The sequence below is a fragment of the Fringilla coelebs genome (genome assembly GCF_963513975.1).
Source record: "Fringilla coelebs genome assembly, chromosome: 9".
Taxonomy (NCBI): Eukaryota; Metazoa; Chordata; class Aves; order Passeriformes; family Fringillidae; genus Fringilla; species Fringilla coelebs.
Genome location: NC_140067.1, coordinates 5,633,469 through 5,658,942, shown reverse-complemented (window position 1 = coordinate 5,658,942; position 25,474 = coordinate 5,633,469). Strand labels below are relative to the sequence as shown.

Here is a 25,474-nt window from a genome sequence, read left to right as displayed (position 1 = left end):
AACATGCACTTTATATATGGCTTTAATTATCCATAGTGAGTGCTAACTCTACTGAGGATGTTCTCTGGTGCCTGTTTGCCGTGTTGATTGGAAGTTCCAAGCAGGATCACTGACAGTCATTAGTCCTGCTGGAAGAAAACTGCTCTAGTGCTTGGGCTGAGGATCTGAACAAGGCACTCTGTGGCAGTGAGCATTACAGGGCTTAAAATACCACCCAATTCTCCAGCGCCTTGACCCACCTGTAATTGCCTACTCCAGAACACACAGATTCCAAACTGTTTTATTACTAGTGTTAACACTCCACAGAGCTAGCATTTACTTACCTTTCCCAAGTGAAACAAATGTCCAGAATAGTACCTAGCAAAAAATCAGGCAAAGAGTGTTCCTCTAAGAGCTTCACCTTTTTGAACTGCCAAAAAATAATAACTGTAAACAGAAAAATTACTCTGATTTTGCCACTGCTATTTGTTTTTTTTCCAGACTGCAGCAGAGCCACACCAGTGTGCAGTTTTCACACACTGCCATCTGTTGTTACAGGGTGCCTGTGTTCCTGCCGTGCTGTGCAGCTCAGATTTCTGTTCCGGCAGCAAACATCCTTCCCAAGAACTCTGTTAAATTGGAAGAACTGCTTTAATTCATGCATGCAGCGAGATTCCAACAACTCTGCTTTCACTTGTGGCCACAGCCAAAGTAATGTTGCTTTTAATCCCACTTCACTTATTTCAATAGTGAAGTTTGTATCTTTACTTAGTCCAGAGCCAGAGGATTCAGGTTCTGAGTAGTAAACTTACAGCAAAACATACATACCACAAACATCACATATATTTACACACATCAAAATTACAAAGGATCCTGTCAGTGCATGAATATATTTAAAGACACTGCCCTGCTTATTTAAACAGCTGTTTCAGAATCTGTATGTTTAGCTACAGTTTGCATATATATATGTAATGGATTTGAGTCCAGGATCTGATGAGTTAGCACCTTGTTCCCTAAATCTGAACTAGAGAAAATAGAACATAATGTTCCAGAAGCTAGCAGGAAGGTAAAATGATTTGTGTGTGACCAACTAAGGGGCAATCGTGTTGGGAGAGCAGCCTGAAGTGCTCAGGCACATATGACAGGCAGATACACACTCACAAACCCGCTGGCAACTGGAGGAATTAAGGGAGCGAGGAATTGGCCTAGACCTACGGAATTATAGATGAATATCCATGACTTAGAGAAGCTCACACAAGGGTGCAGCTATCAAAGTTCTGAAAATGCTTGTGAGAGATGGAACAGTTCAGACTGCCCAAGCTGGGATTACCTGCAGTTGTGATTTTTGTGTGTTAGAACTGGTCAGAGCACAAACCTGGATACTGAAGTGTTGGACACAAAAGAATCTTTTGTGCTTGAAACCATGTGGGAAAACACCCAAAAGACCACAAGTTTTTGGCTTCCTTAAAAAAAAGAGAAGGGTCTTAGCAAAACACAGTCAAGAACTTGTGTGTTCAAAAACATAGAAATGCACAGCAGAGATAGAAATTTGTTGTATCTATATAAATATAATTTTATTTGCATATCCAAATACAGGATAGTTATTTAAATTAAAACTGTACTCTCACCATTTAAAAAACAAGTTCACTTGCCATTTAAAAACCAGTCTTAATATCTGCAACTGCCAGTTTTACTCCCCAAATGTTAGAGAACTTGCAGCTTCTTTCTGTTCTTTATGCAATTGTTTTGCCCTGTTTTTCAGATCCTCTGCCTTGGCATCATTCTTCTCAATGCCATCTCCCAGTTTGTACATGCGGCTGGCGTTGGCACAAGCCCACACGTGCCCCAGCTCACAGCCTTTCAGTGAGTACTTCAAGGCACTGCTCATGTCCTTGGGGACCCCAGATGCTCCCTGCAGGTATATCACACTCAGATTGAAGCAGCTGGGAGCAAAATTGCTATCACAGGCTTTTGTGTAATAGTCTCTAGCAGCAACAGGGTCAGGCTGATCACTGTTGGCTCTCCCGTCCTGGGCCAGCAGCCCAGCGCTGTGACATGCATTTGCTGACTTCTTCCCACCTTTCTCACACGACTTGATGAAAGATTTGTAGGCAGCTTTCAAATCTGGGCTGAGTCCACCTGTCAGTCAAGACATTACTGTGAGGACATGTTAAAACAGCTGGGAGCTTTCTGCTTTGCAGGATTCTTCCCACTGGAAATACAGCATCCATCACTTTAGATACTACAGTCACCATTTAGGACTTCAGAGACACTACGGTTGTCTCAGTGACAAACATTCTGCTAATGTCTTTGACTTGGAAAACTGTCCTCCACTCACCAGTAAGCACAACAGCACTGGTATCCAAAAAATAATCCAGACCCACAAAGCACTCTTTCCATTACTACATCCATGGATTTAATATCTTACACTAGGCAAATATTATTTTGCCAGTATACATCAAGATTGTTACTAGTTTTGAACTGCAGTAATAATATTGTTCCTTACTATACCTTTATTTGGAAGATCTCTGACTAATTTAAGTGCTTTCCATTACTGTGTCAGCAAACACATTTTGAACAGACTTGGGGACTACTGAGGTATGCATATTACTAATCTGTGAGTTTCCTTCTTTCTTACTTTCTTTCTTCTGTCTGACAAGAAGAAATGCTGTAAACTGAATATGGAGCAACACTGAGCACTGGCTGTACGTACCTGTTAAATAGTTGTAACTATAAAAAAATAATACGTAGTTAACATAAAGCTGATTTTTCAGAAGGAAGCAATTTTAGGTTTTCCATCCTCCCCCAACTTTGATGAGGTGACCATGAAAGGGGCGGGACAGATAGTTGCTCCTTCAAGGTCAGGAGGACAGGCAGATGTGAGGATGGCCAGGAATCGGAACAGGTTGCCCGGTGGAGTCACCTGCGGCCCGAGCGCCAGAACCCCCGTGCCCACCTTTGCCGAGGGCCTGGTAGGCCCCCAGTTTGTAGCAGCTCTCGCTGTGCCCGTGCACCTCGCAGTTGTCGCGCAGCACCCGCGCCGCCGCCACGAAGTCCTTCCTCACGGCGTCCAGGTAATCGGCGAAGCGCTGGCAGCCTGCAAGGCACGGAACACGGGCTGAGCCTCCCGCCGGCCCCGCGGCGGCGGGCGGGGGGCGGAGGTAGGGCCTTACCCTCCGGGTCCTTCTCCTTGAAGCACTGGTAGCTGTACTCCACGTGCAGGTTCTCCAGGTACGCCCGCACCTCCTCCTCATCCGCGAAGTTGATGAAGCCGGCCATGGCCGCGCTGGGTCACGGCGCGATCGCGGCGGCGCCTCCCGCGAGCGCCGAGCGCTCGATCCGGGGCCGCCCCCGGGGCCGCCCCTTCCCCGCCCCCCGGGGTCGCACTTTCCCCGCCCGCTCCGACCGCCCGTACCTGGCCCCGCCTCTGCCCGCCCCTTCTCCGCTCGCATCTCCTGCCCCTCCCATGGCCGCTCCTCCAGCCGCTTCTGCCGGCCCTTTGCCGGCCGGTCCTCCGGTCACTCCCCCCGTCTGTTCACCAGCTCCTCTCATTACTCTTCCTCCTGTGCGCTCCCGGGGTCATCGGGAACTCTGACGGTTCAGCAGTTTTAAGCGATAACACACTGTTAGAACGTTACTTTCAGAGTTTTGCGCCAGCGGACGCGTATTCCCGAGGTCTGATTCAGCACAACCCATAGACTGAGACATGACAGTACATGAGAATGTTTGTGTGAATCTCGATTCTGGATGGGGCCTTTAGAAGATGAACTGCTTTTGTACCAGCAATACTGTTTCTCTGGAAATACAGCTTTGAAAATATTTCAGTTTTCACAGAATCAGTAGAAATTCCTTGAGTTTATTAGTTTAAGTCCTTGAAGAGTCTGTTCTTGCTGGGATTTTGCCTTTGCAGCTTCTGATGCCGATGCTGAGCCTGTGCCAGCTCAACCATATGGCTGCTCCTTACCAGGAGTGGATTCCTGAGTACAGCAAGGCAGGCTAAGAACAGGCACTGGGAGCAGGGGGTCAGGCTGTCACTGAAAGTTTTCACTGCCTGAGCCCAGGTCCTATCATAAATTCAGAAAACAAGACATCTGGTGATAGGTCGAAGTGAATCAGTGAATTTTAAGAGCCATTGAAAGAACAGTCTGGAAGCTTGCAAAGACATTACGAAGTGGAAGAAACACGTAATGCACTAAGAATAATAGTATCAGCTGCTTCCTTATCTAAGCTAATATCTGTGTCCATAATTATATAAGTTGTTTCTTCTAAGCAGATTAGGTTTTTAAGTGGTTAAATTCAGAACATGAAGATTCTTAATTCTGTGCTTGTCAGATCCTGAGCATGTAATTTATTTTCTCTACATCAGCAGACTAATCTAAAGAATTGGAACTATAACTGACCTTTGTTATGCAGTCCTTAAACTGGTAAAACTGTGTTTCATAGTATTTATAGAATCTTTTGCCATCTTGTAAAGAAAGAAACATAAATAATTTTAGCAATTGTTCCTTAATATTTATTTATGTGTCTTGCTGGTTTACAAACAACAGTTATCCAAAGTTTCTGCATGTAGAATCAGCAATTCTTTTACATAAATTCTGTACTCTAATTAATTTTATTTTGATAGGGTTTGTATCACTCTTTGTATCCTGAAATAAGAAATAACTGTATTTTCTTGACCAACAGTACATTGTATATATTGGTTGGGAGACAGGTTGTCTTCACTACTACTGTTATCTGAAACCTGAAATTACTTTGTACGGAACGGTTTATGCTTACAGCAAAGCTCCCTCTAAAGCAGGCGGCAGAACCTATTGTACTGGTGCACGTTATTATTCATATTACCAGAATAAACCAGTTTGTGCAGGAAATACTTAAACTGCAGAGGCTTGAGAGCACGAAGGGTGAGGCTGACGCCAGTTCATGGCTGTGGGAGGGCCCCAGGGCCGCAGAGCTGCCGCTCACCTGCTCCAGCCGGCCGGCCACCGGCACCTCAGAGTTCTCGGGTCCCGGCTCCACTACCGGAGCAACCATGCCGACGAAAAGGTCCCACACACTCGTAGCAAGAGAGGCCGATGCGCTTTGCTGCGCAATGGCCCCTTCTCCCCACACTTCGAGCCTTGAACGCGAGTGTTGAGGCTCCGCTCCCCGAGCACGGCACGAACCTGTGCTGGCGCAGCCCCTTTAAGGGAGGCGGGATCCCGGCCGGCTGAGGCAATATTCACTTCCAGGTCGGGGGGGTAAACACGGGGGAAGGGAGGGAGGGAAAGAAAAAAAGCGAAAAGAGAAGGAGCCCAGTGACGGGACCGGCTGGCTGGGCGCTCGCCGGCGGCACCCAGCGCCGCGATGGTGAGGGGGTGGCGGTGGCGGGCAGGGACGGGGGGAAGGAAGGAGGCGGGAAGGGAAGGGGAGCTGTTCGCTTGCAGCCCCGGGTGCCGGACCCAGCGCAGGTAGCGGAGGTGACCCCGGGGAAGGGGCCGCCATGGCGGCGGCGCAAACCCGGCTGAGGGGCTCAGGCGGAGCCCCCTCCCTCCCGCCCTTACCGCGGCCGGGCCGGGGCAGCCCCGCCGTTCGTTGTGTAACCGCGACGCTGCCGCCCGTTATGTAAAAGGGCGCCCAGGACCCGGCGGACGGCAGGGAGGGAGGCTCGATCCCGGCTCGGAATGCCCCGGTGATCCCAGAGCGCCGGGACGGCAATGACGGCCGGCCCAGACCCGCCGCCCTGACCGGCCCCTCACGGCTCCCTGCGGAGCCGAGCACCCGCAGCCGCCAGGGCGGAGCGGGGCAGAGCCCCTCGGCCGGCCGGCGTGAGGGCACAGCCCGGCTCAGCGCAGCCCAGCCGCCTGTGCCTCCTCCGGCTCTGCCTCCACCAGCCCCACAACAGCCCCTTCCCACTGGGAATTGCTTTGTCCGGAGTCTGTCTGGAGGAAGCCGTGCCAAGGCACGGTGCGTGGGCCTCGCTGAGCTCTTCCAGCACGGAGCTGCCAAAGGAGCTGCCTTTCCCTGCTCCAGACAGGCCGGAGCAGAACATATGGGAGCTGTTTGGATTGCTCCTCTGCTCCAGGAATGAGTGTGCATATTTGCTCTTCGAGGACTAGCAGGAGCTTCCTGGGCAATCTGGTCTCATCCCTTGTCATTAAAAGCCTAATTTCAGTCAATCCCCTAATAAAGTTATGTGTCATTGTTGTTGAACTAGGAACATTTTGTGCCTGCTCTTCTAATCACTGAACTAGGGTAGAATTTCATTGCTTAACTATGTACTGATGTCTAAATTTATGGCAAAACTTCCAGTTCATGGCATGTCTACATACCTTTGTTGCTGTGCTTGCAGTGTGCTTGTCTTTAAAGGCTTTTTTTTTTTGTCTGTAGTTTATATATATTGCGCTGTATTTATTTATAGGTAGCATTTGTATCTCTCACCTTTTGATCTTCTAGGCTAAGAAAAGCTGGGTTTATGTCCTATTCCCAATGTGCTTTTCATCCCCAGAGTATTCTAGTAGCTGTTACCTTTAAACTGAAATGGTGCAGGTATCTCTTAAATAAATAGCCCTGTGAGATCTCCTGAGTGTCTTGAAAGTGACTTAATCCTTTTTTTTGTGCTTCTCCTGGCACCTCGTTTGTCTGCTTCACCCTGTTCATTTGTGGTTCAGCACACCACTCAGGTTCCACTGTCTGTCATTTCTAATTGATGAACTCATCTCTGACGTTCTTGATATTAATCTTGAAATATGTGGCATTACTATGTAGTTCTAATGTGGCACTATTTAATTTTAGGCCTCTTGTGATTGCTGCTGACTTTGTATCAGTAGCAGCTTTAATCTCTATGTTCCCACTTCTTGTGTCAGAATAGTTAATGTTAAATTGGAGGTTTGAGCATAATCCTTCCTTTAGTCTGGCTAATAAATCACCTACTTCTGTTTAATTCCATTTAACTTAATTTAAATAGGATAATCATAAAGTTTTCTTAGCAGCATAAATCATGAAACTGTTTATTTTTCACTGCCTTTCCTCTCTTAGCACTCAGAGGAATTTTGGTGGCTGTTGCTTGAGTTGCTATTTCCTAATTTTTTTCAGAATGTTCATTTTAAGAAAGTAAGTAAAGTTTTGGGGCTGTGGAGAGGTGGAAAGCAGCTCAAAACTGAGGCTCTAAATTACCTCTTATTTTCCTGTTAATTTTTGAGAGAAATGACCACCACAAATTGAAAAGTCCTTAATCCTGTACCCGTCTCATCCTTTGAGACTTCAGAGAGTGAAAAGCAGGTGGGGCCTGGCTTACAGAGACCTTGCATGTTTGGGGTTTGTCATACTGAGCCTGCAATTGGGTGTAAAACTTGGGGAGCACATCACAGACATGGCTCTGGTAGAGATGAAATTGGTATTTGTCTTCCAGTGTTACACACTGATTTATTGAGGGGGAACAAGAACCAGCCAAAACAAAACGCTACTGATGGAAAAAAAATTTGATTTTTAATGAGTCTGAGAGAGCCTGTAGAACTGAATCTGTCAGGCTGGAGTTGGTAGGATCGTAACCTCTGTGATGAGAAAGGCCTCCACAGCAGTGGATTTATTTTTTTCTTTGTAAAGCTAGATTGTAATGACTGACAGAAAACAGCAGTTATACCTGTTTGGTATTTTTCTATAGGTATTGTTATATAAGCAGGTACTTCCCTGGTGATGCTTCCCCAAATGAACGGGATTTTATTTTGATACTCACACACAGCCATTATAAACTGGGTTTATAATGTTTGCCCTAAGATTCTTTAATTTATTCCTAGTGCTTTAATGTGTCCCCTTAAGTTCTTTTTGCTTCTTAACTGCACTTCTAAATATGTGTTGAGTATATTCTAGTGGTATTTAAAGCTGATTTGTGGGGTTCTCAAAAGAAAATGTGGAGGATAATGTTCTTTGGGAGAACCTTTCCAACTGGCGTGAGCTCGAAGCTGAGCTGGTAACATCAAGTTGAAGCTGGTTTTGCATTTCAGTTCACCTCTGTATTGGATTACTGTTGGAGGGCAGTGGCCAGGCAGTTTACCCCATCCCCCTGCACACTTTTGGTTTGCCTGGATTATATTGAGCACTTTAAAAGTTTTTTTTAAAAAATAATTAATATAAATAAGCCTCTAAAAGCCCATCTAAATGCAATTGTTCTACTTTTTATGCTATTCCATAAGCTAGCCAGTTTTTAGATGTGTCACATTACTCTCATAATATATGTTTTAGTTAATGAAGGCACCCTAGCTTGCATCATGTAATTCATAATTCTGTGGTTTGGGAAATTAATTTTTATATTTGTTTCCTGGCTACCCAATTAATTTGATATAATGAAAGAAACTGTGAGGTTAATTGAAGAATCAGATAATTAAGATGACTATGAAAAAGTAAAATAGCATAATGGAAGTTCTACTTAAAAACTGCTGGGTGATGTTTATTAAATAATAACAAAAAATTCAAGTGCTCTTCTAGGGTTGACATACATTTATAGTGTCTTATTAGACAGAAAGTGAAGTGATCAGAAAACAAATGGCAGGTTTGTCTTCAGCCTGACATTCAAAAGCAGAGCTAGAGAAATGAACCACTTAAATTCTGACCTTGTAAGAGCTTAAATACAATTTTAACTGGGCAATATTCTCTTAAAGTATAGAGGAGTGAGAAAAGGAATGCCTCCAGCTCACATGAAAGGCTTCCAGACTGCATTTGAGTTGTTCTATTTCAGCAGCAGGGCAGTCTAGGAAATTGTTTTTAGGATGCTTGTCAGAGGACTTTATTAGATACAGATAAAAACATTTTGCCTGTCTGCCCAGGTTACCTCAGGAGCCTTTGTCAGGGGTGTTTCCTCGGCCTTTTGGCAGCAAGTTGAAGAAATATTACAAATGTCTCCTATAATGAGTGGAGTTAATAAAAACAGAACTGTGTTGTTTGCAAGTGAAATTGGTCTCTGCTTGTGCTTTTTGTTCCTTGGTTGTATGGAGATGCCCTGTGTGAACTTCCAGAGGGATTATGTAAAAATTAAACCTGCATTTCCAAAGCACAGATTGGCCACTCAGAGGTACTGGTTGAAAAAATAGTTTTCTGAGTCATATGCCAGTGGCCTATCTAGAGGGCTAAAAATTCTCATTGGAGTTGGTTCACTGATGCATCAAAGTGTTTCAGCTTTTCTGGCAGACAGGAAGGAACAGTTCCAGGAGGAATGAAGAGAGACAGTATTCTGGTTTTGTCATCTTTGAGCATCAAATTGGAAACACAAGATCTAATGGAGTGTGGATTCTTTGCTTCAGTGGGAATGATTTGCATACACCTTGGAGTAAAGATTCTGATTTTTGTTTGATTCATCATCTATTATAGAAGTCCTGGGTATATATATTGATTTCAAGTTTAAAAAGAAATTTTCCCATCTCATGTAAAAAAGATACTATTTGAAAATAGTCAGGCATCATTGCACACTACAAAGAAACAAAAAGAAACAAAAGACATTCACAATTCCAAAGTCTGTCCTTTGTTTCATTACAATTTTAAGATTGGAGGCAGCCAAAATTGCCATTTCCTGGTATGGTAGCAAGTTGCATCACAAAGTAACTCCTGTTTTTGTAACAATACAATGTAATAATAAAGCTTGAAAAATAATGAAACTTAAGCACTTAGCAAAACTGAGTTAAAGGAATAAAAGTTGCCTGTCAAAAGCTGCAGAAAGAGCTTGCATTTGAATAATTTGGAGATTTTACTTCCCAAGCTTGTACTTAAGTCTTCAGGAGCTATTAAACTGCAGTCTCTAATTGTTGTTAATACATGATTCATTAAAGATAGACTCCATTCTATCTTTGCCCTAATGTGGTACCTCCCAGTCCTCAAATATGTGCACCTTATTTTAGAAGACTTATCTCTGTAACCTTATTTATATTTCTCCTCTATAACCTTTTACATATTTCAGTACTCCTGTGATCAGCATATTAGGCAAGCGAAGCAACAGAAGTTAAATGAGCTGAGAAAGAGAGGTGAAATTATCCAGAATTTTCTGTATAAAAGGGAAGCTACTATTTTTCCTACAGATGAGATCTGACAACAGTTGATGCTGTTATTTTCAATATTGTCTGGGGGAGTATGTACCAGTCACTCGGCCTTCTTTTGTGTGGTGCTGGGGATGATTCACAGTGCTGAGAGTCATTCTTTATGTTGATTAATCTGTGTGGCTGAAAACAGTAGGTTATTATTAGACATGGAATCAAAAAACCCTTTGAGATTTTCATGTATCAGTGTACAACCTCAAACTCTGAGGCAAAAGATCAAGTTTATATTCTGCCTTGTCCTTTGTGTCCAGACTTCTGCTATAGATGATTTCCAGGTGCAGAGTGCCTGGAAGGAGGAAAAGGATCACTGTAATAGATGCTAGTTTATTGCTGCACAAGATTTGGAATTAAGCCAGTTCTTTTTAGGTTTAATTTTTTTGATGTGAAGCTCTAGCTGCCCTTTTCAGTATCAAAAATTGCTCCTATATGTGCAATTTATCTGCAATGACTTAAATGAAAGATTAAAAGAAATATTTTAAATCCAGAAATATAATTTGATTTTTAAGTCTTCTTTCAGTCTGTCTTGATTGATTAATTCCCAGTAGACTTCATAAATTAAAATTATTTTTCAGCAATTGCTTTTCTTCCTCTGGGAACACAAGTAGGGTTCAAAGCACAGCAGATGTGACTGGATGTGGTTCTGGGGGTGACAGGGGAAGGAGGCTCCCATTGGTTTGGCCAGTTGTTCATTGTGTGACCTGACTTTGTGTGGCTCTGAGGGAGACATCTCCTCTTGTAATATTTGCCAGACTAACAAAAAAGACATTATAGAGTAATGGAAGGTTTATAGAAAGAATGACTTGACTAAATCTCTTTTGTTTCATTGTGTTTTGTATACGACAGGAGGAAGCTTCTCCATATTCTTTACTTGATATCTGTTTGAATTTCCTGACTGCCAACCTAGAGAAGTTCTGCACAGAAAGGCAAGATGGAACATTTTGCTTGCAGGAGCCGGGAATGTTCCCTCAAGAAGTGGCTGATCGACTGCTGCAGACGATGGCATTTCATGGTAAAAACATTCATTTGTGGCTCAGTGCTGAACTTATTTCACTGGAATGTGACATTGCAGTTCTGCTATATTTTCTAGTAGAATCTGCTGCTGCAGCTGTTAAAACTGTGATCTGTAATCCCTTAATAGAGAATTTTTGTTATTTTTGCTTTACACAGCTTCAGCTGAGCTTTGCATTGCCACATAGATCTAAATAGAAAGTTCTCAGTCTTGGTCTGTGATTTTACTGTTCCTTTATTTGAACATTCTTCAGTCTTCTTTCAGTCATTTCAGATAAAAACAAAAAAAGATTCTACTACTTCTAGCAAGATACCTCTTGAAGAGCATTTAATTGATTTTTTTACTGTGTGCCCCTGTGATTAAGTTAGAAAAAAACCTTTTGATTCATTAAAACAGTTTCTCATCTCTCTTAACACTTTTATTGACATGGAATTATTTGTTTCAAAGCACTCAGTTTTAGAGTGGTGTAAACAGCTTATGGTGTTCTTACATTTTGTGTTCTGGCTTACTGGTTCTCTGTCAGCATTTCTCTGAGGATAGCGCTGCCATCTTGGTTGCTTGCTTTAAGCATTATAAAATTTTTATAATAAAATTTCTTATAATGAAAAAGTAAAGGTATAAATTGTGCTAGAGTAGAGATGAGAGACCCATTCCTTGAGATTTTTTTTGTTAAAAAATGTGACATGACACTACAAAAATTACTGTAAACAGACCAAATACCCTGTCCTATAGATGCAGGTTTTATTTGGGTCTTACTGGGAAAGTAATGGCTTTCTCAAGCCATTCTGGTCAGAAGTAACAGAAAGAATGGTCCTAAAATAGACAAGCTTATAAAAAAATAGGTAATCTTTAACATACACTACTTTCTGATAAGGAGTTATTTAGAGTAGTCCCAAGAAATCAAATTCAAGGAAACTGAATTACCAGAAACTTACTACCAGTGCTGCAAGTGGTGAAGACATTTCCAGACACCAAAATACCACAAACACAGAGAATGCAGGATGGAAAAAAGTGTGTGGCAGGTAAACACAGTGTGGCTAAGGTAGGCCAGGGAGTGAGCTTTGGTCCTTAAATGAAGAGATTAGCAAAAAATTAAGAAGTAATTTAGTGATACTTTAACCAAACCATAATTATATTTATTGCTTTTACTTTTTCTTCTCCATACCAGTTGTTCCATCCCATATTTTTGCTCACCCTGCAAAAGAGGGAAGTAGTCCCCTGACTACTTGGTCAGAAGTGCCTGAAGCATTTGCTCCTTAGAAAGGTTTGCAAATCTTTATATTTGCCTTTGTCACAGAGGCAATTACTAGCCAATGACTTAAATCCCAGCTGTAGTGGCAATGATGTTATTATTCAAATATATTGCATTTTTATTTCATTTTCTTTGTTAAGTATGTGTGAAGATAGGAGATTAAAAACTAGGAGTGTTGACATTTATAACCCTGTAGGAGCAAAACTAGGACATGTTCTTCCTATTCCTTTTGTGTGGATGCTTGTGCAGCTGCACCCTTCACGTGGCTTTTTATAATCCTTCTGTTGATAAAACACCAAGATTTCATATTTGTATATTCAATGTATTTTTGATAATTCAGGGAACTCAATGTATTGTTTCAGTTAGGATGTTGCCAGTGTCTTGCAAGAAAAAGCTACTTATGTATTCTTTCTACTGAGTAAAAAGATACTAAACAAGATTGCTGCTTTTTCTTTTTCTCATTGCTGTCTTTTTTCTCCTTCCCACCCTTTCCTTGCCCTCTTCTTTCTATTCTTTGAATCACTTCTTAGGTTTCTTTCTCACATTCAGCTTGTTTCTGAGCAACACTCCTACCTTCTTCATATAGAGCTTAATTAGCTTAATTTAGTATTGATCCTACTTAAGAATTCAGTCAAATGCTAGATTATGTAGTTAAAGCAAGATGAGAACAAGTCATTGATAGGTGGTGCAATCTTGAGGTTAATGGAACTGTGGCCAGAGGAGAATTGCACTCAGAAATTTTGAAATTCTGCTTTTAGCACACTTCGAACCAGTTCAGTGAGAAAAAAATACAGTAAATGAGGGCAGCAGTCTAATTGTTTATGAATCATACCCATATTTTATTTATTTTGTGTTCTATTTTCTGAACCAAACAGGTAACGTGCATTTACTGCTTCTTATTTATCTGTCCTATTCTTAAACCTGGAATTTTCCAAACATGACCTCATAATCTTCAAAGCGGAATCGCAAACGTAAGATTTTGGGATCAGTGGTGTAACGATCCGAGGAAAACTACTTCGTAATTAATTTCCTCTGCCAACACTTTGTACCCTTTAGTGCCAAAGTGGTGGTGTGTAACACTGGAGCCAAGCACTGACGCTATTTTCCCACAGGGCTTCTCAACGATGGGACCGTGGGCATCTTCCGAGGCAACCAGATGCGCCTGAAGCGAGCCTGTATCCGCAAAGCCAAAATCTCCGCCGTGGCTTTCCGCAAAGCCTTCTGCCATCACAAGCTGGTGGAGCTGGATGCCACGGGGGTCAACGCAGATATAACAATCACAGACATTATCAGTGGACTGGGCAGCAATAAGTGGATCCAGCAGAATCTGCAGTGCCTGGTGCTGAACTCACTGACTCTTTCTCTGGAAGACCCCTATGAGAGGTGTTTCAGTCAGCTGTCCGGGCTCCGCGCCTTGAGCATCACCAACGTGCTGTTCTACAACGAGGACTTGGCAGATGTTGCTTCACTTCCCAGGTTGGAAAGTCTGGATATATCCAACACCTCTGTCACTGACATAACAGCACTCCTTACCTGCAAAGACAGGCTCAAGTCTTTGACCATGCACCACCTGAAATGCTTGAAAATGACCACAACCCAGATTCTGGATGTTATAAGAGAACTAAAATACCTGAATCACCTTGATATTTCGGATGACAAACAGTTCACATCGGACATAGCTCTTCGTTTACTGGAACAGAAAGATATCTTGCCTAACCTTGTGTCTTTGGACATTTCTGGAAGAAAACATGTCACAGATAAAGCTGTACAAGCATTCGTTCTGCAGCGGCCCACGATGCAGTTTGTAGGACTGCTAGCTACTGATGCCGGCTACTCAGAGTTCTTAACAGGAGAAGGAAACCTGAAGGTTAAGTGGGGGAATTAATTTCACTGAAAAAATATAATGTGCAGGGAAAATAGAGCTAATAGTTTGTAAATGTATGTGTGTAGGTTCATTTTTTTAAAAGTGTTAATTATAATTAGGCTTTAGGTGAAATTCCTACTTAATTTTGACACAAACTGCTAAACTTACATAATACTGTATATATACATATACTTGTGAGAGGCATCTGTTTTCTGTGCCTTTTCAGTGAACCTTAGATCTTGATTTTGCATATCTAAGAAGGCTGAACTTTGTCTTGTCTGAAGTCACTTAGTGGGATAATATTCCCTGGATTCCAGACAGTATCTGGCATAAGTCAGCAATGTGTAAGGGGTGGAGGTAGAATTTGCATAAGCTTTGAGCAGTTCATGATTAACATAGCAGATACAATAAAGCTGAATCACTCAGCTGCTGTTATGCTCCATCATCACTGCTATTTCCTCTTACAATATTTCTACCCATCTTGAAAGGTCTTCTGGTGATGAATACATCACCTAAGAAGCAATAACTTAGGATGAAAGACTTCCTCTTCTTGAACAAATCCTCAATTACTTAGCCCCTTAGGATGAGATTATGTTTTCTGAAGTGCATTTATTTATCTTTTAGAGCCAGGCAACAAGACATCATTCCCTGTTCTGTAAAATCTGAAGGCAGTTATTGGAGAATGAACAGGTCAGAATTAATTAAGAAAAAGTTGTTTTAGACATGTCAGTGGTTTATCATCTTTGACACTGAGTTTTCCTTTCTGCTGTGTCTTGAGGATGATGGAAGCTGCAGAGGAAATGAGGAAGAGAGCCTAATGTGTCCATAGTTTAGTCTGTCTCCTGTTCAAGTCTAGTTTTCCACTTCAGTTTTAAAATTCAGAATGCTCTTGTTATAGGCAAGTGGAGTAAAACAGCTTCACAATTTTGTATTTTTCCCCCTGAAACATTTGACAGTTGTTAAGGGCCAGGTCCCTTGAGTACTTAGTTGTCACAGCTGATAGCCAAGTGTCTCAATATTTAAGTGCATAGAGAAAGCAAGTTCCCCTTTGGAGTGGTGATATCCAGCATCAGGAGTTTATACCTCATGTTTGGTATAAAATAATACAATGTAATCCTTGCTGTTCAGAACACTTGCCTCATAGAACTGTCTGTGCCATGAAAAGGCAGGAAGGAAGAAGGTTCTAGTAATGTGAAAGTCACAATGGACTTGTGGCACTGTGGTTAGCAAAATGCAGTTTGCATTTTTTTTTTAAGGCATAATTGTCAAGAAGAGACTGTAGGCTACAATTTGTTTTATTTCCTTTTTTTTTGGTGACCTAAATTCATTAGTAACTCTACTGAAATATTCAACTGCTTAGTCTAGAGTAAACAAGACACAGAACTCATGGAAACAGCAGAGGTAAAATATTACTGTCTTTACAGCAGCCCTGTGAAATTTGATTATGAACACTAGGCAGATATTATAGTTGAGAACATGAAACCAAGTGGAAATTTTTCATGTAGGGTATAATTGGCTGTACAACATGTCAGTAAACAGAGCTGCCCTGTTCTAATCAGTGGAGAATAAAAAACAAAATCCAAGATGCTATCAGTTCTCTCAAGGCTGTAATATATTCCTGGTATCAGAAGTTTCAAAAAAATATGCCTGTATACAATACAGGATGCACAGAATGTGACACTTAATACATGAGCATTTTGGGTTTTTTGTATGTGCCATGTTAAGTAGAACAAGTTCTGCATGCTGCCCTAAGAATTTTAAAAACCAGTGATTGCAGCAATGATTCATTAAATAGTAGGACTGAGGAACAAACCAGTTACACAATTTACAGTTATAAACAGAAAATGTCATTAAATGGAAACTAGAGCAGGCTGGCAATCGTTTGCTTACTGAAGGACTTGGCCAAAACACTGCCTTTCATACTGCAGCTTTGCATTTTTAAGAGCGAAACTTTGCAAGTAAAATGTTGACATCTTGAACTAAAGATTATTTCTGTGTTCACAGGTGTCAGGAGAAGCAAATGAAACTCAGATTTCAGAAGCACTGAAGCGGTACAGTGAACGGGCCTTCTTTGTGAGAGAGGCGCTCTTTCATTTATTCAGCCTGACACATGTAATGGAAAAAACTAAGCCTGAAATTTTAAAGGTAAAATTGGTTCTTCCTGAGCTCATCCCCAAAACCCTGGTATAAATTGGTTTATAAGCTTTTACCTTTTTGATTGTGTTTTTTAAGATTAAAATTGTAATGTTAAATAAAAAAGAGAACTATTTAAACACGAGTGATGTAGAAGATGCCCTGTAGTATTTTATGTTAGGTAAAATTGTTCTAAATTTAGAACAAAATCTAAATTTAGTAGCATGTAAATTAATTTTTTCACATACCTTTGATTATGATATGAAATATTTTTCAGATGCTGAATTCTGTCATTAGATCATATCTGTTTGGGTTCTGATCAAAGGTGTGTCTGCTCTTATTCACAAGACACAGCAGTGCCTTCTGCTGATGCTCGTGAAACAGTAATAATAAGGAAAGAATTCAGTGACAGTTTCTCTACTGTCACCCTCCAGTATGGTAATGGGTGAATGGATATGTTAGTGTTCTGTATGGGGCTGTAACCTGGAGCCCAAAAACTTCCTTAGAAATCCATTCTAGGCATTGGCTTTCTAAGTCTAGAACACCAGAGGTGGTTTAAATTTTGTGGGGATCCTAAAAAGAGGCACCAGTAGGATACATGGTTTTTATTTTTCTTATCCTCTTCAATGTTGAACAAGTGGCCTTAAATTTGGCATCAATATCAAAAACACTTTGCCAGCCAGTTATCAACAAGAAAAATATTATTATTAGGTGTTTATTTGGTGAGATCACAATCAACATACTTAGCCAAAAACATCATTCAGGAAGAAGCTGCAAAAAATCTGTCCTGACCTAGCAGCTCAGGATGTGATTCCAGATGGCTCATCACCAAACAACAAGGCACTACATCATTACCATTGCACTGCAGAAACTGTCCTGCTTCATTCACCTCTGAAACGGTTTGGTGATTCTATCCCAGCCTGGCTCTTTCTAGGAATTTCCTGCAATCTGTGCAGCCTTTTCTTTGAGAGGTTGCTGCAAGCTGTGCAAAAGGACTTGGAGCAGTAGAAGTTGCCAGCTTTGAATTGCTGAGCAAAAGGAAATGTTATTCCTTGAGAATTAAAATCACACCAGATGGATTTCTCACTGAAGTACACGGGAGGCAGAAACTGGGTGCTGTGAGTCATTGTTGTGGCCTCGAGCAGTAGGCAGATTGTTCTTGGGGTCTGTGTGCAAATGTGTGAGCAGCTAACACGGGCCACCCTTGTGCTGCAGCTGGTGGTGATCGGCATGAGGAACCACCCCCTGAACCTGCCCGTGCAGCTGGCGGCGAGCGCCTGCGTCTTCAACCTCACCAAGCAGGACCTGGCGGCCGGGATGCCCGTGCGCCTCCTGGCAGACGTCACTCACCTGCTCCTCAAGGCCATGGAGCACTTCCCAAATCATCAGCAGGTACAAGGCAAAACTCCTCTGCTTTCTGTGGTGTCCTCTGGCTTCTGGGTCTCAACAAAAGGTTTCTCCACATCCCAGGATCTTGAGGAAATATTTTCAAAGCAAGAAAGTGTACTGAAAATTTTGTGTTTCTAATGAAGCAATTGTTTTTCCTTTCTCCCAGCTGCAAAAGAATTGCCTTCTTTCGCTATGCAGTGACAGAATCCTTCAGGATGTCCCATTTAACAGGCAAGTTTTAGATGTCAGTTGAAATGGGTTGCAGTATTGCAGAATATTTTTCTTCAGAAGCTTTTTGTTTCTGGCCCCAGTTTTGCTCAGTTTAAATCCTTCCAGTGTGCTGAATTAACTGGCCTATATTGTTTTAGGCCTGTTGACCCAAATATATACATTGAGTGGAGGTCTGACAAAATCCTTTGCTGTACAGGGTTTTTTTGACTTCATCTGGACGGGTCTATCCTTAATTCCATGGAACAGAAGTCAGCATCTCTCTGGGGTTGCTTTTTGCAGATATTTTTCTACTCAAATGTTTTGTCCAAATTCTTTGAAGTGTGATGGTCTGCTGTTTCAGAAGATTGTGCCAAATTTTTTTTCCTTCTTTCGAAGCACGTCCTGTGCACTCTGATATATAATTAGAAGTAAGAGACCCTAAATCAACAGCTTAAAGCTCACAGAGGCTCATACAATACCTCCAATTTCACTGTGTCTTTCTGCTTTTTATGGTAGGAAGCACACTTCTGTTGTCTGTGTATATCTTTCTCTTACTAACACTTATGAGACTTATGAAAATTATGTTGTTTTAACTTCCAGGTTTGAAGCAGCCAAACTTGTTATGCAGTGGTTGTGTAATCATGAAGATCAAAACATGCAAAGGATGGCTGTAGCCATAATTTCCATTCTTGCTGCAAAGGTATGGAATTAAGCTTTGAGATGGTAGGATAACATTTCTAAAGTCTAAAATAATCAGTCTAAGTTGATTTGCTTTTGTTTGTTTACAGCTTTCAACAGAGCAAACAGCTCAACTTGGTGCAGAACTCTTCATTGTTAGGGTAAGTCAAATGCTTTCCTGCCATCCCATCCTCTCCAGCTGTTCATACTAGCAGTATTCCTGAAGATACAAAGTAAACATAGAGAGATAAAAATCTAAGAACGTATTATTCATGTGAAAATTACTTAATAGGTAAGCCAAAGTGGAAAACCTGACACAATTAATGCAAAGTAAGATAGCAAGACATATCTTGATTTGAAATTCATTGTTTAAGGTGAAAGATGCTCAAAATGACAATATATGAAGTAAATACTGCTGTAAAGGTTCTGAGTTCTGTGGGTGGCTTTGTGCCATCTGTAATAGCCCTACACATGTAATTACTGTGGAAACAAAGGAATTCCTTTAGCAGGCAACCATATTCAGAGCAGAAGTAAAATGTTTAATAGCTGGTCTATTTTGTATAGTTTGACTCTAAGCATGTTTATCTTTACTCTGTGTATAAATGGCAGCTATTCATTGCCCACTTAGTGTAGAAAAAAGCAGAGGAGTTAATACATATATTGATATTTTGATGTTTTTTCCCCCCAGCAACTTCTACAAATAGTCAAACAGAAAACAAATCAGAATCTTGTAGATACCACCCTCAAGTTCACATTGAGTGCACTTTGGAACCTCACAGATGAATCTCCAACAACGTGTCGGCACTTTATTGAAAACCAAGGGCTTGAACTTTTCATGAGAGTCTTAGAGGTGAGGAAGGGGGGCTTGGTGGTGGATTAGCAGCACAGGTTTGTAATTAAGGCTGTTTCAATAATAAGCATAAATGTTTACTTGTTTTTTGTTTCTTTTATCCACAGTCCTTTCCATCTGAATCATCCATCCAACAGAAAGTTCTTGGACTTTTGGTGAGATGAAAAAGAGAAACAGTCTGAAATATATACTTTTAAAATTTTATTTTGAAAGGTTTTTTTTTACCCTGTGTTAATCTGAAAAATTAGTTTTTCGTATCCTAATATTTTTACATTCTTTTTTAATCCTTATAGTGTGTATTATTTGCAATTGACGTGTGTTTGGACTGTTTTGTGTTTTTTCAAAAGTTACATTGAAATTGATGGTTACACTAAATAAAAAGAGCTTTTCAGAAAGGAGAGCGAGGCTTCACATGAGTCCAAATACAAAAAGTAGGTTGAAAGTCAGTGGAATGTAGAATTTTGCACTGCTGAAATTTTTTGAAATTGGGCTGGAGATTACACTTTGATTTAGTGTAATCTAAATGTTAATGGCATAAAATCACTTCAGAGAAAACTTCTTTGTTTTGATGCAAATTCCTGCATAGACTGGAAAAATTTCGTAAAGCAGAAGTAGTATTTTGGCATGTGGTGGTCACCTGGATGTACAGAGATCTCATCTGAGTGTTTATCTGTATCTACTTACACAATATAGTTCAAGTTTGTGTTTTATCTCCCTGGCACCATCTTCTTTCTGTTGACATTTTCTCTTTTTTTCATTATTTATTTCCCCATTCCAGAATAACATAGCTGAAGTGAAAGAACTCCATTCTGAGTTAATGTGGAAGGACTTCATAGACCACATCAGTAAATTGTTGCACAGTGTGGAGGTGGAAGTCAGCTACTTTGCAGCAGGGATTATTGCTCATTTGATATCTCGAGGAGAGCAGGCCTGGACATTAAGTCGCAGCCAGAGGACATCTCTCCTTGAACAGCTGGTACAGAAATAATGGTGAATTTTATCACAGTCTTTTCTATTTTCTTTCAATGTTTGTATTTAACAGTCAATGTTCTTGGTTCTGTATTTTACAGCATACTGCCATTTTGAATTGGCCAACACCAGAATGTGAGATGGTGGCTTACAGGTAAATATTTTCTTATCTTGTGATCAAGAGCTTGGGGAAAAAAAAAGCATACCACATATCTACTACATCTGATATTTGCAGGTAGCTGTCTTAAATGAGTTTTAGATGCAGCAGACTAGCCTCTTAATATTTATCAATGCCTCCTGTAGTTCACATGTGCCTAACGTGTAGTTAACATGTAGATAACATGTGGAACAGACATATGACCTCTGAAGTAATAGTATCTAGTAATAAAGCAAGTAACTGTTTATTTTTTTTTTTTTAATAGGTCTTTCAATCCATTTTTCCCACTGCTTGGCTGTTTCATGACACCTGGTGTCCAGTTATGGGCAGTGTGGGCCATGCAGCACGTCTGCAGCAAAAATCGTATGTATTGAGAGAATATTACCCTTAAAAGTCTTATTTTTTGGTATGTTATTCACTAGCATGAAGTGGGAAAAATAAGATTTTCTGGGGTATTCACTCCTAATCCTCTGGAGAAACTACATTTGGGGCTTGACTAAATGGGGCAGAAAAAGAGAGTAGTGAAAGTGCCTTATGTCTGTTCTATTAACTGAAATTTCAATGTTAGATGCATAGTGTTAATTCCAAAATGTGGATTTGTTAAGATTAAACTACATTTTTTGCTTGCACATGTTTTATTCAAGTAGAATATGCAAATATTAATGCTGAGCAACAAATTCCTTTTAAATTAGGAGCAATGACTATGGCAGGTAGCAGTGTCTTACTGTGGGAACAGAAGCTATAGTTAGTCCTCATCTCTAATTGCCTTTTTGCAGTAACTTGCTGTGACATAAATGTCATTTTCTTAATCTTTCTTTCCCATCTGCAAAATGAGAAGTAGAGTTATTTGAGAGCATTTGATGTAATGCACAATTGTTGGGAAAAAGAAATAAATCTCCCAACCATACCTAAGTGTAGGAGGGGACAAACCTTCCTGGCTTTTAATGTTGGGGGGTTTTTTGACAGAAATTTTTGGCATGACTATATCTATATAAAGCAGACTTCTAAAGTATTTGAAGTGTTTTCTGTGCCAGTTTTTAATCTCCTTGATGGGAGCATATCTAGGCTTGTTTATCCCTGTCCCATAAATCTCTATTTCTGCAGTGATAAGGCATCTATTCAAGACCCACCAATAGCATCACAGAATATGTAACTGCACACAGAATACTGTTCTGCTGCCCTTCATAGAGCTCATCAAAATGCCACTGTTCCCAGGGTACTGTCCAGAAATCTGTGAGATTTTTCACCATGAAGTCAGACTGTTCTGACAGAATTGTTTTACTGGCCAGATCTGGAAAACAGATTTAAAATAAGGCCCCATAATTTCTCTTTGTGCCTCAGTCCTGTTAACTTTGTGTTGTCCTATTTGTTTTATTTATTTTTGGTATTTTGTTTTCCCTCACATCTGAGCTTTGAACATGCTACTGAGGTTTGCATTGGCCTACTCCTGATTTGAGACCAAAACAGAATTCTTTTAGTTCTCATGGTAGTTGATGCCAGAAGCTTCTGGACAAAGTTGCAGAGAAACCAAATGTTTGGTAGCAAATGTAATAACATACTGTGGGGGAAAGTGTTTAATTCTGAAATATGAAGATGTATTTGGGAGGAAAATCTTCAGCTTTTGGTGCTTGGTACCAAGAAAGCTTTTAGTAGTCCTGGAGAGGAGATGCTTTTTATTTTGACCCCCTCTTATAGATGACAGCAGAAAGTAGTCTGGAAGTAATTAGTTTAAAATTTTTTGTATATTTTTTTTTATTCTGCTGCTGTTTGTCTATGTCACCTCAGTGAGGTAACCCAAATAAAATATTTGTAGTGCCACAGTAAATGTGATCCCCAGCAAAATGCTCAACATCAGCATTAAAAGAAGTCTGGTGTTGCACCACTGAGATGAATGGTGAAATTGGTCCCATCTGAGGTAATGCCCTGTGGATTGCATTACAGTCATCCTGACCTTTCCATAACAACTTCTGGAGCTTGCACATTACATCCATCCTACAGCTCTTTTTATAGCTGTTCCCTGCTCTTAATAATGCTGCAGCTGATGAGGGTGTGATTTCAACTTACTGAATTCCAGAATGTAAGTGGAAAAAACCCTGGAAAGGCATTTGTAGCAACTTATAATTAATGAGAGGCCACCATCAATATATTTAGCAAACTGTTGGAAGGAGCTAGTTTGTATTTGCTCTCCAAGCCTGGAGGCCTCCACAAATGGTATGGTATATCTGACACCATCTTTTGGTAACTGTTCTGTCCCAAGGTTTTTGGGATAGGGGCTATTATTACCCTTATAGACGCTATAGTGCTTTTGATTGCCATTTCTTCTGGTTTGTTTATGTGCACTTTAATTGCCTGTAGAGGAGGTGGGGGGAAGAGAGAATACTGTGCATATTACAGGGCACTTTCCAGTCAGCTGAGACAGACTGGTAAGAGACCTGATTACATCTGGAGTCCTGTCCAAATAACTCTGTTGTCACTTGTTAAAGTACTCATGCACTTCTGTGGACACGTTAGGGAGTGTCTTAAATACTGCCTGGAGACAAAAGTGGATTTGAATCAGTGTTTACAGTATCTCCTACCTTTACCCTAGATAATTCTGGTTTTAATTCCCTTTTTATAATCCTACTACAGCCGCCAGATACTGCAGCATGTTAATTGAAGAAGGTGGTTTGCAGCATTTGTACAACATCAAGGAAAATGTCCACACTGATCCCCATGTCCAAAGGATTGCTGTTGCCATTCTGGATAGTTTAGAAAAACACATTATGCGCCATGGGAGACCACCACCGTGTAGAAAACAGCAACAAACCAAACCAAACTGAAAGCTGCAGGTAGAGGAGTGTAAAGTATTGTCTCTGTAATAATCCTCTCTGATATGTGTGTAGTTGGAGTAACTTATAATATATTGGTCACCATTAAAGTGATTTGCTGGTAACTGTGGTACCCAAACCATGTGTGGCAACCTTGGTGAACGTCACCTTTAATGGCAACCTCGTGCACAACTTGTAAAGGGTCACAGCTTGAGCTGGTCATGCCTGCAGGGTTAGTGCTGGCTACCAGGAGATGGGACTTGGACAGATCCATATGCACAGCTGGAAAGAAGACTTCAAGGAGTATCTTGTTTTGGGACTTCTGAGAGAAAAGGCTGTTCCATCCTTGTGATTGCTGTTCATAACACTGTTCACCAGTTTGGTGTTTGAATAAAACTGTGTGTGGTTGTGAGATCAATGCTTACAGACTAAAACAAAAGTCCATGCATGCAGGTGACAGAGAGACTTGTAACTAAGGTGACCAAAATGTCCATTGTCTCTTCACCCTTCTAGACTTGAGCTTCCTTTTCCTTTTGCCTGCAAGCCATGTTCTTTTGTTTTCCTTCCTGCTGGGATGATGCCTTTTTTACAGTTCATTTCTCCAGAGTCCTCCCTGCTCCTGTTGCGGTAGGGATCAGCATCTCATTCAGGGAAAGGGGAAACCCATTGAAGTAAAGCAGTAGAAACAGAACTAAAATGAGACAGTACTAAAAGGATGTTTGAGAATTTAAATTTTATAACAAGAATGGGGTTTAGTTCTTGTGTGACTGCTTTTGGTTGTGTGTGATATCTTTCTCATGTTTTTAGAATACTCATGGGGATAGGAGAAGGCTCATTAGAGCAAAATAACTGACATGACTTCATCATGGAGGGGGTTGCATGTATTCATAGAAGGCTGGGATATTTGGTCACCTTATTTATAAGAGACTAATGATTGCTCTCATTTTCTGTAAATATTCTGTGAGTATTGTGCAGTGAATTATATTTCCAAGCCATCACAGTGAGTGCAAAGTATCACCCAATGTTCTGTGTAAGCCCTGTGTCAATTGCATTGTTTTGTGGAGTATGAAATTTTACATAAAGATGCTAATTGTAACAACTTATTTCTTTCTTGGTTACCTTTGGCTTTCAGACCATGTGTTGAATGAAACATATTGCACAGTGTACAGATGCCTGATACAATGCAAGTGATAGAAGCAAACTGCATGTCCATTCAAATGCAATTTAATTTCAGGTGTTGTTTTTGTTTATCTGCTTAGTCTCCATATTTCCATGGCAACTGATTTGATATTCAGAGACTCTTCTGTAAATATTGGGTAATTGAATTTAAAAAGAAAACTTATGTTTGGTAGCTTACCAGCAGAAATGGCTTCTTCATGATGACTGTATTTTACTATTTTTAAATCCTTTCCCTCCCAACTCCCATCCTTCACATAAAAACACCACCTCTAATCTTCAATAACCTAATTAATGTGTATTTCAGCAACCTCAAAAGGTACTGATCCAGTAATTTAATCAGTGTTGTGTAATTGTTTTTTGTACTAGAGTATAATTTTGGCTGGCATCATTTTAATCTGTGGATCTGATTATATAAAGTTTTCTCAATTCCAACAGAAATTCAGCTGTCTGTAGCTTTGAATTATGAAGGTGGTTTAAAAATTAAAAACAGCCTACAGGCTTTTACCCATCACCCTTCTAAGATGTCTGCTATGGAATTTCCTTTACATGAAATGAACACAAAACTTGTCAAAATTGGTGTCAATAGAATGAATATAAATCAATTGCTACAAGAGTTTAAAATAAAGATGACAACTCTCCTTACAGTGCTGTCTTTTCCTAATAACAGGAGAATTTGCTGAAGCAACTTAACTGAAAAAAAAAAAAATTTACTCCTCCATGCAGCACAAAATGCAAGGATGATGCTGGCATCAGGCCAGATGTTTGAGAGACGGGTCACTTCATGAAGTTCTGCAACCAGCAAGCACAGAGATGCTAAATACCCACTTTCTTTTGCCCCCCCACTTCAGGCAATCAGTGAGCAGAATTCTTTCAAGCTGAAAACTCTGCATGCCTACAAGGTGTAAGTGCACTATATCTGTATATGCCACTCATAGAAAGG

General features: G+C 40.7%; 2 protein-coding genes across 3 annotated transcripts; one reads left to right on the top strand and one right to left on the bottom strand.

Annotated features, from left to right (window-relative positions):
• Positions 1–1,534: 1,534 nt before the first annotated feature.
• On the bottom strand, positions 1,535–3,330 carry COA7 (cytochrome c oxidase assembly factor 7). The gene is made up of 3 exons (XM_084211364.1): positions 3,153–3,330; positions 2,936–3,076; positions 1,535–2,118 (listed from the first exon to the last, which is right to left on the bottom strand). Exons 1-3 carry the CDS (start codon positions 3,256–3,258, stop codon positions 1,670–1,672), a joined length of 696 nt encoding a protein of 231 aa, XP_084067490.1. The 5' UTR covers positions 3,259–3,330; the 3' UTR covers positions 1,535–1,669.
• Positions 3,331–5,239: 1,909 nt separating this feature from the next.
• LOC311157216 (protein zyg-11 homolog B) lies at positions 5,240–25,393 on the top strand. Of its 2 annotated transcripts, XM_084211741.1 has the most exons (14): positions 5,240–5,325; positions 10,881–11,046; positions 13,411–14,165; positions 16,167–16,307; positions 17,511–17,687; positions 17,851–17,915; positions 18,495–18,594; positions 18,683–18,733; positions 19,261–19,422; positions 19,530–19,577; positions 20,201–20,398; positions 20,493–20,545; positions 20,814–20,911; positions 23,177–25,393. In XM_084211741.1, the coding sequence occupies exons 1-14, from the start codon at positions 5,323–5,325 to the stop codon at positions 23,365–23,367; spliced, it is 2,208 nt and encodes a 735-aa protein (XP_084067867.1). In that variant the 5' UTR covers positions 5,240–5,322; the 3' UTR covers positions 23,368–25,393. The 2 variants fall into 2 exon arrangements, 1 of the variants encoding a protein (XP_084067867.1); XR_014616400.1 differs by lacking the exon at positions 23,177–25,393 and having other exon boundaries at positions 20,201–20,412; positions 20,814–20,880.
• Positions 25,394–25,474: the final 81 nt, after the last annotated feature.

Excerpts from the sequence above, each read along its gene's own strand:
- LOC311157216 (XM_084211741.1), top strand. Across the intron at positions 17,688-17,850 it reads ACTTCCCAAATCATCAGCAG|CTGCAAAAGAATTGCCTTCT; the intron begins GTACAAGGCAAA and ends CCTTTCTCCCAG. Across the intron at positions 20,546-20,813 it reads TGTGAGATGGTGGCTTACAG|GTCTTTCAATCCATTTTTCC; the intron begins GTAAATATTTTC and ends TTTTTTTAATAG.
- COA7 (XM_084211364.1), bottom strand. The coding sequence starts at position 3,258 with ATGGCCGGCTTCATCAACTTCGCGGATGAGGAGGAGGTGCGGGCGTAC. Across the intron at positions 3,077-3,152 it reads CAAGGAGAAGGACCCGGAGG|GCTGCCAGCGCTTCGCCGAT; the intron begins GTAAGGCCCTAC and ends CGTGCCTTGCAG. Across the intron at positions 2,119-2,935 it reads CTACCAGGCCCTCGGCAAAG|GTGGACTCAGCCCAGATTTG; the intron begins GTGGGCACGGGG and ends CTTGACTGACAG.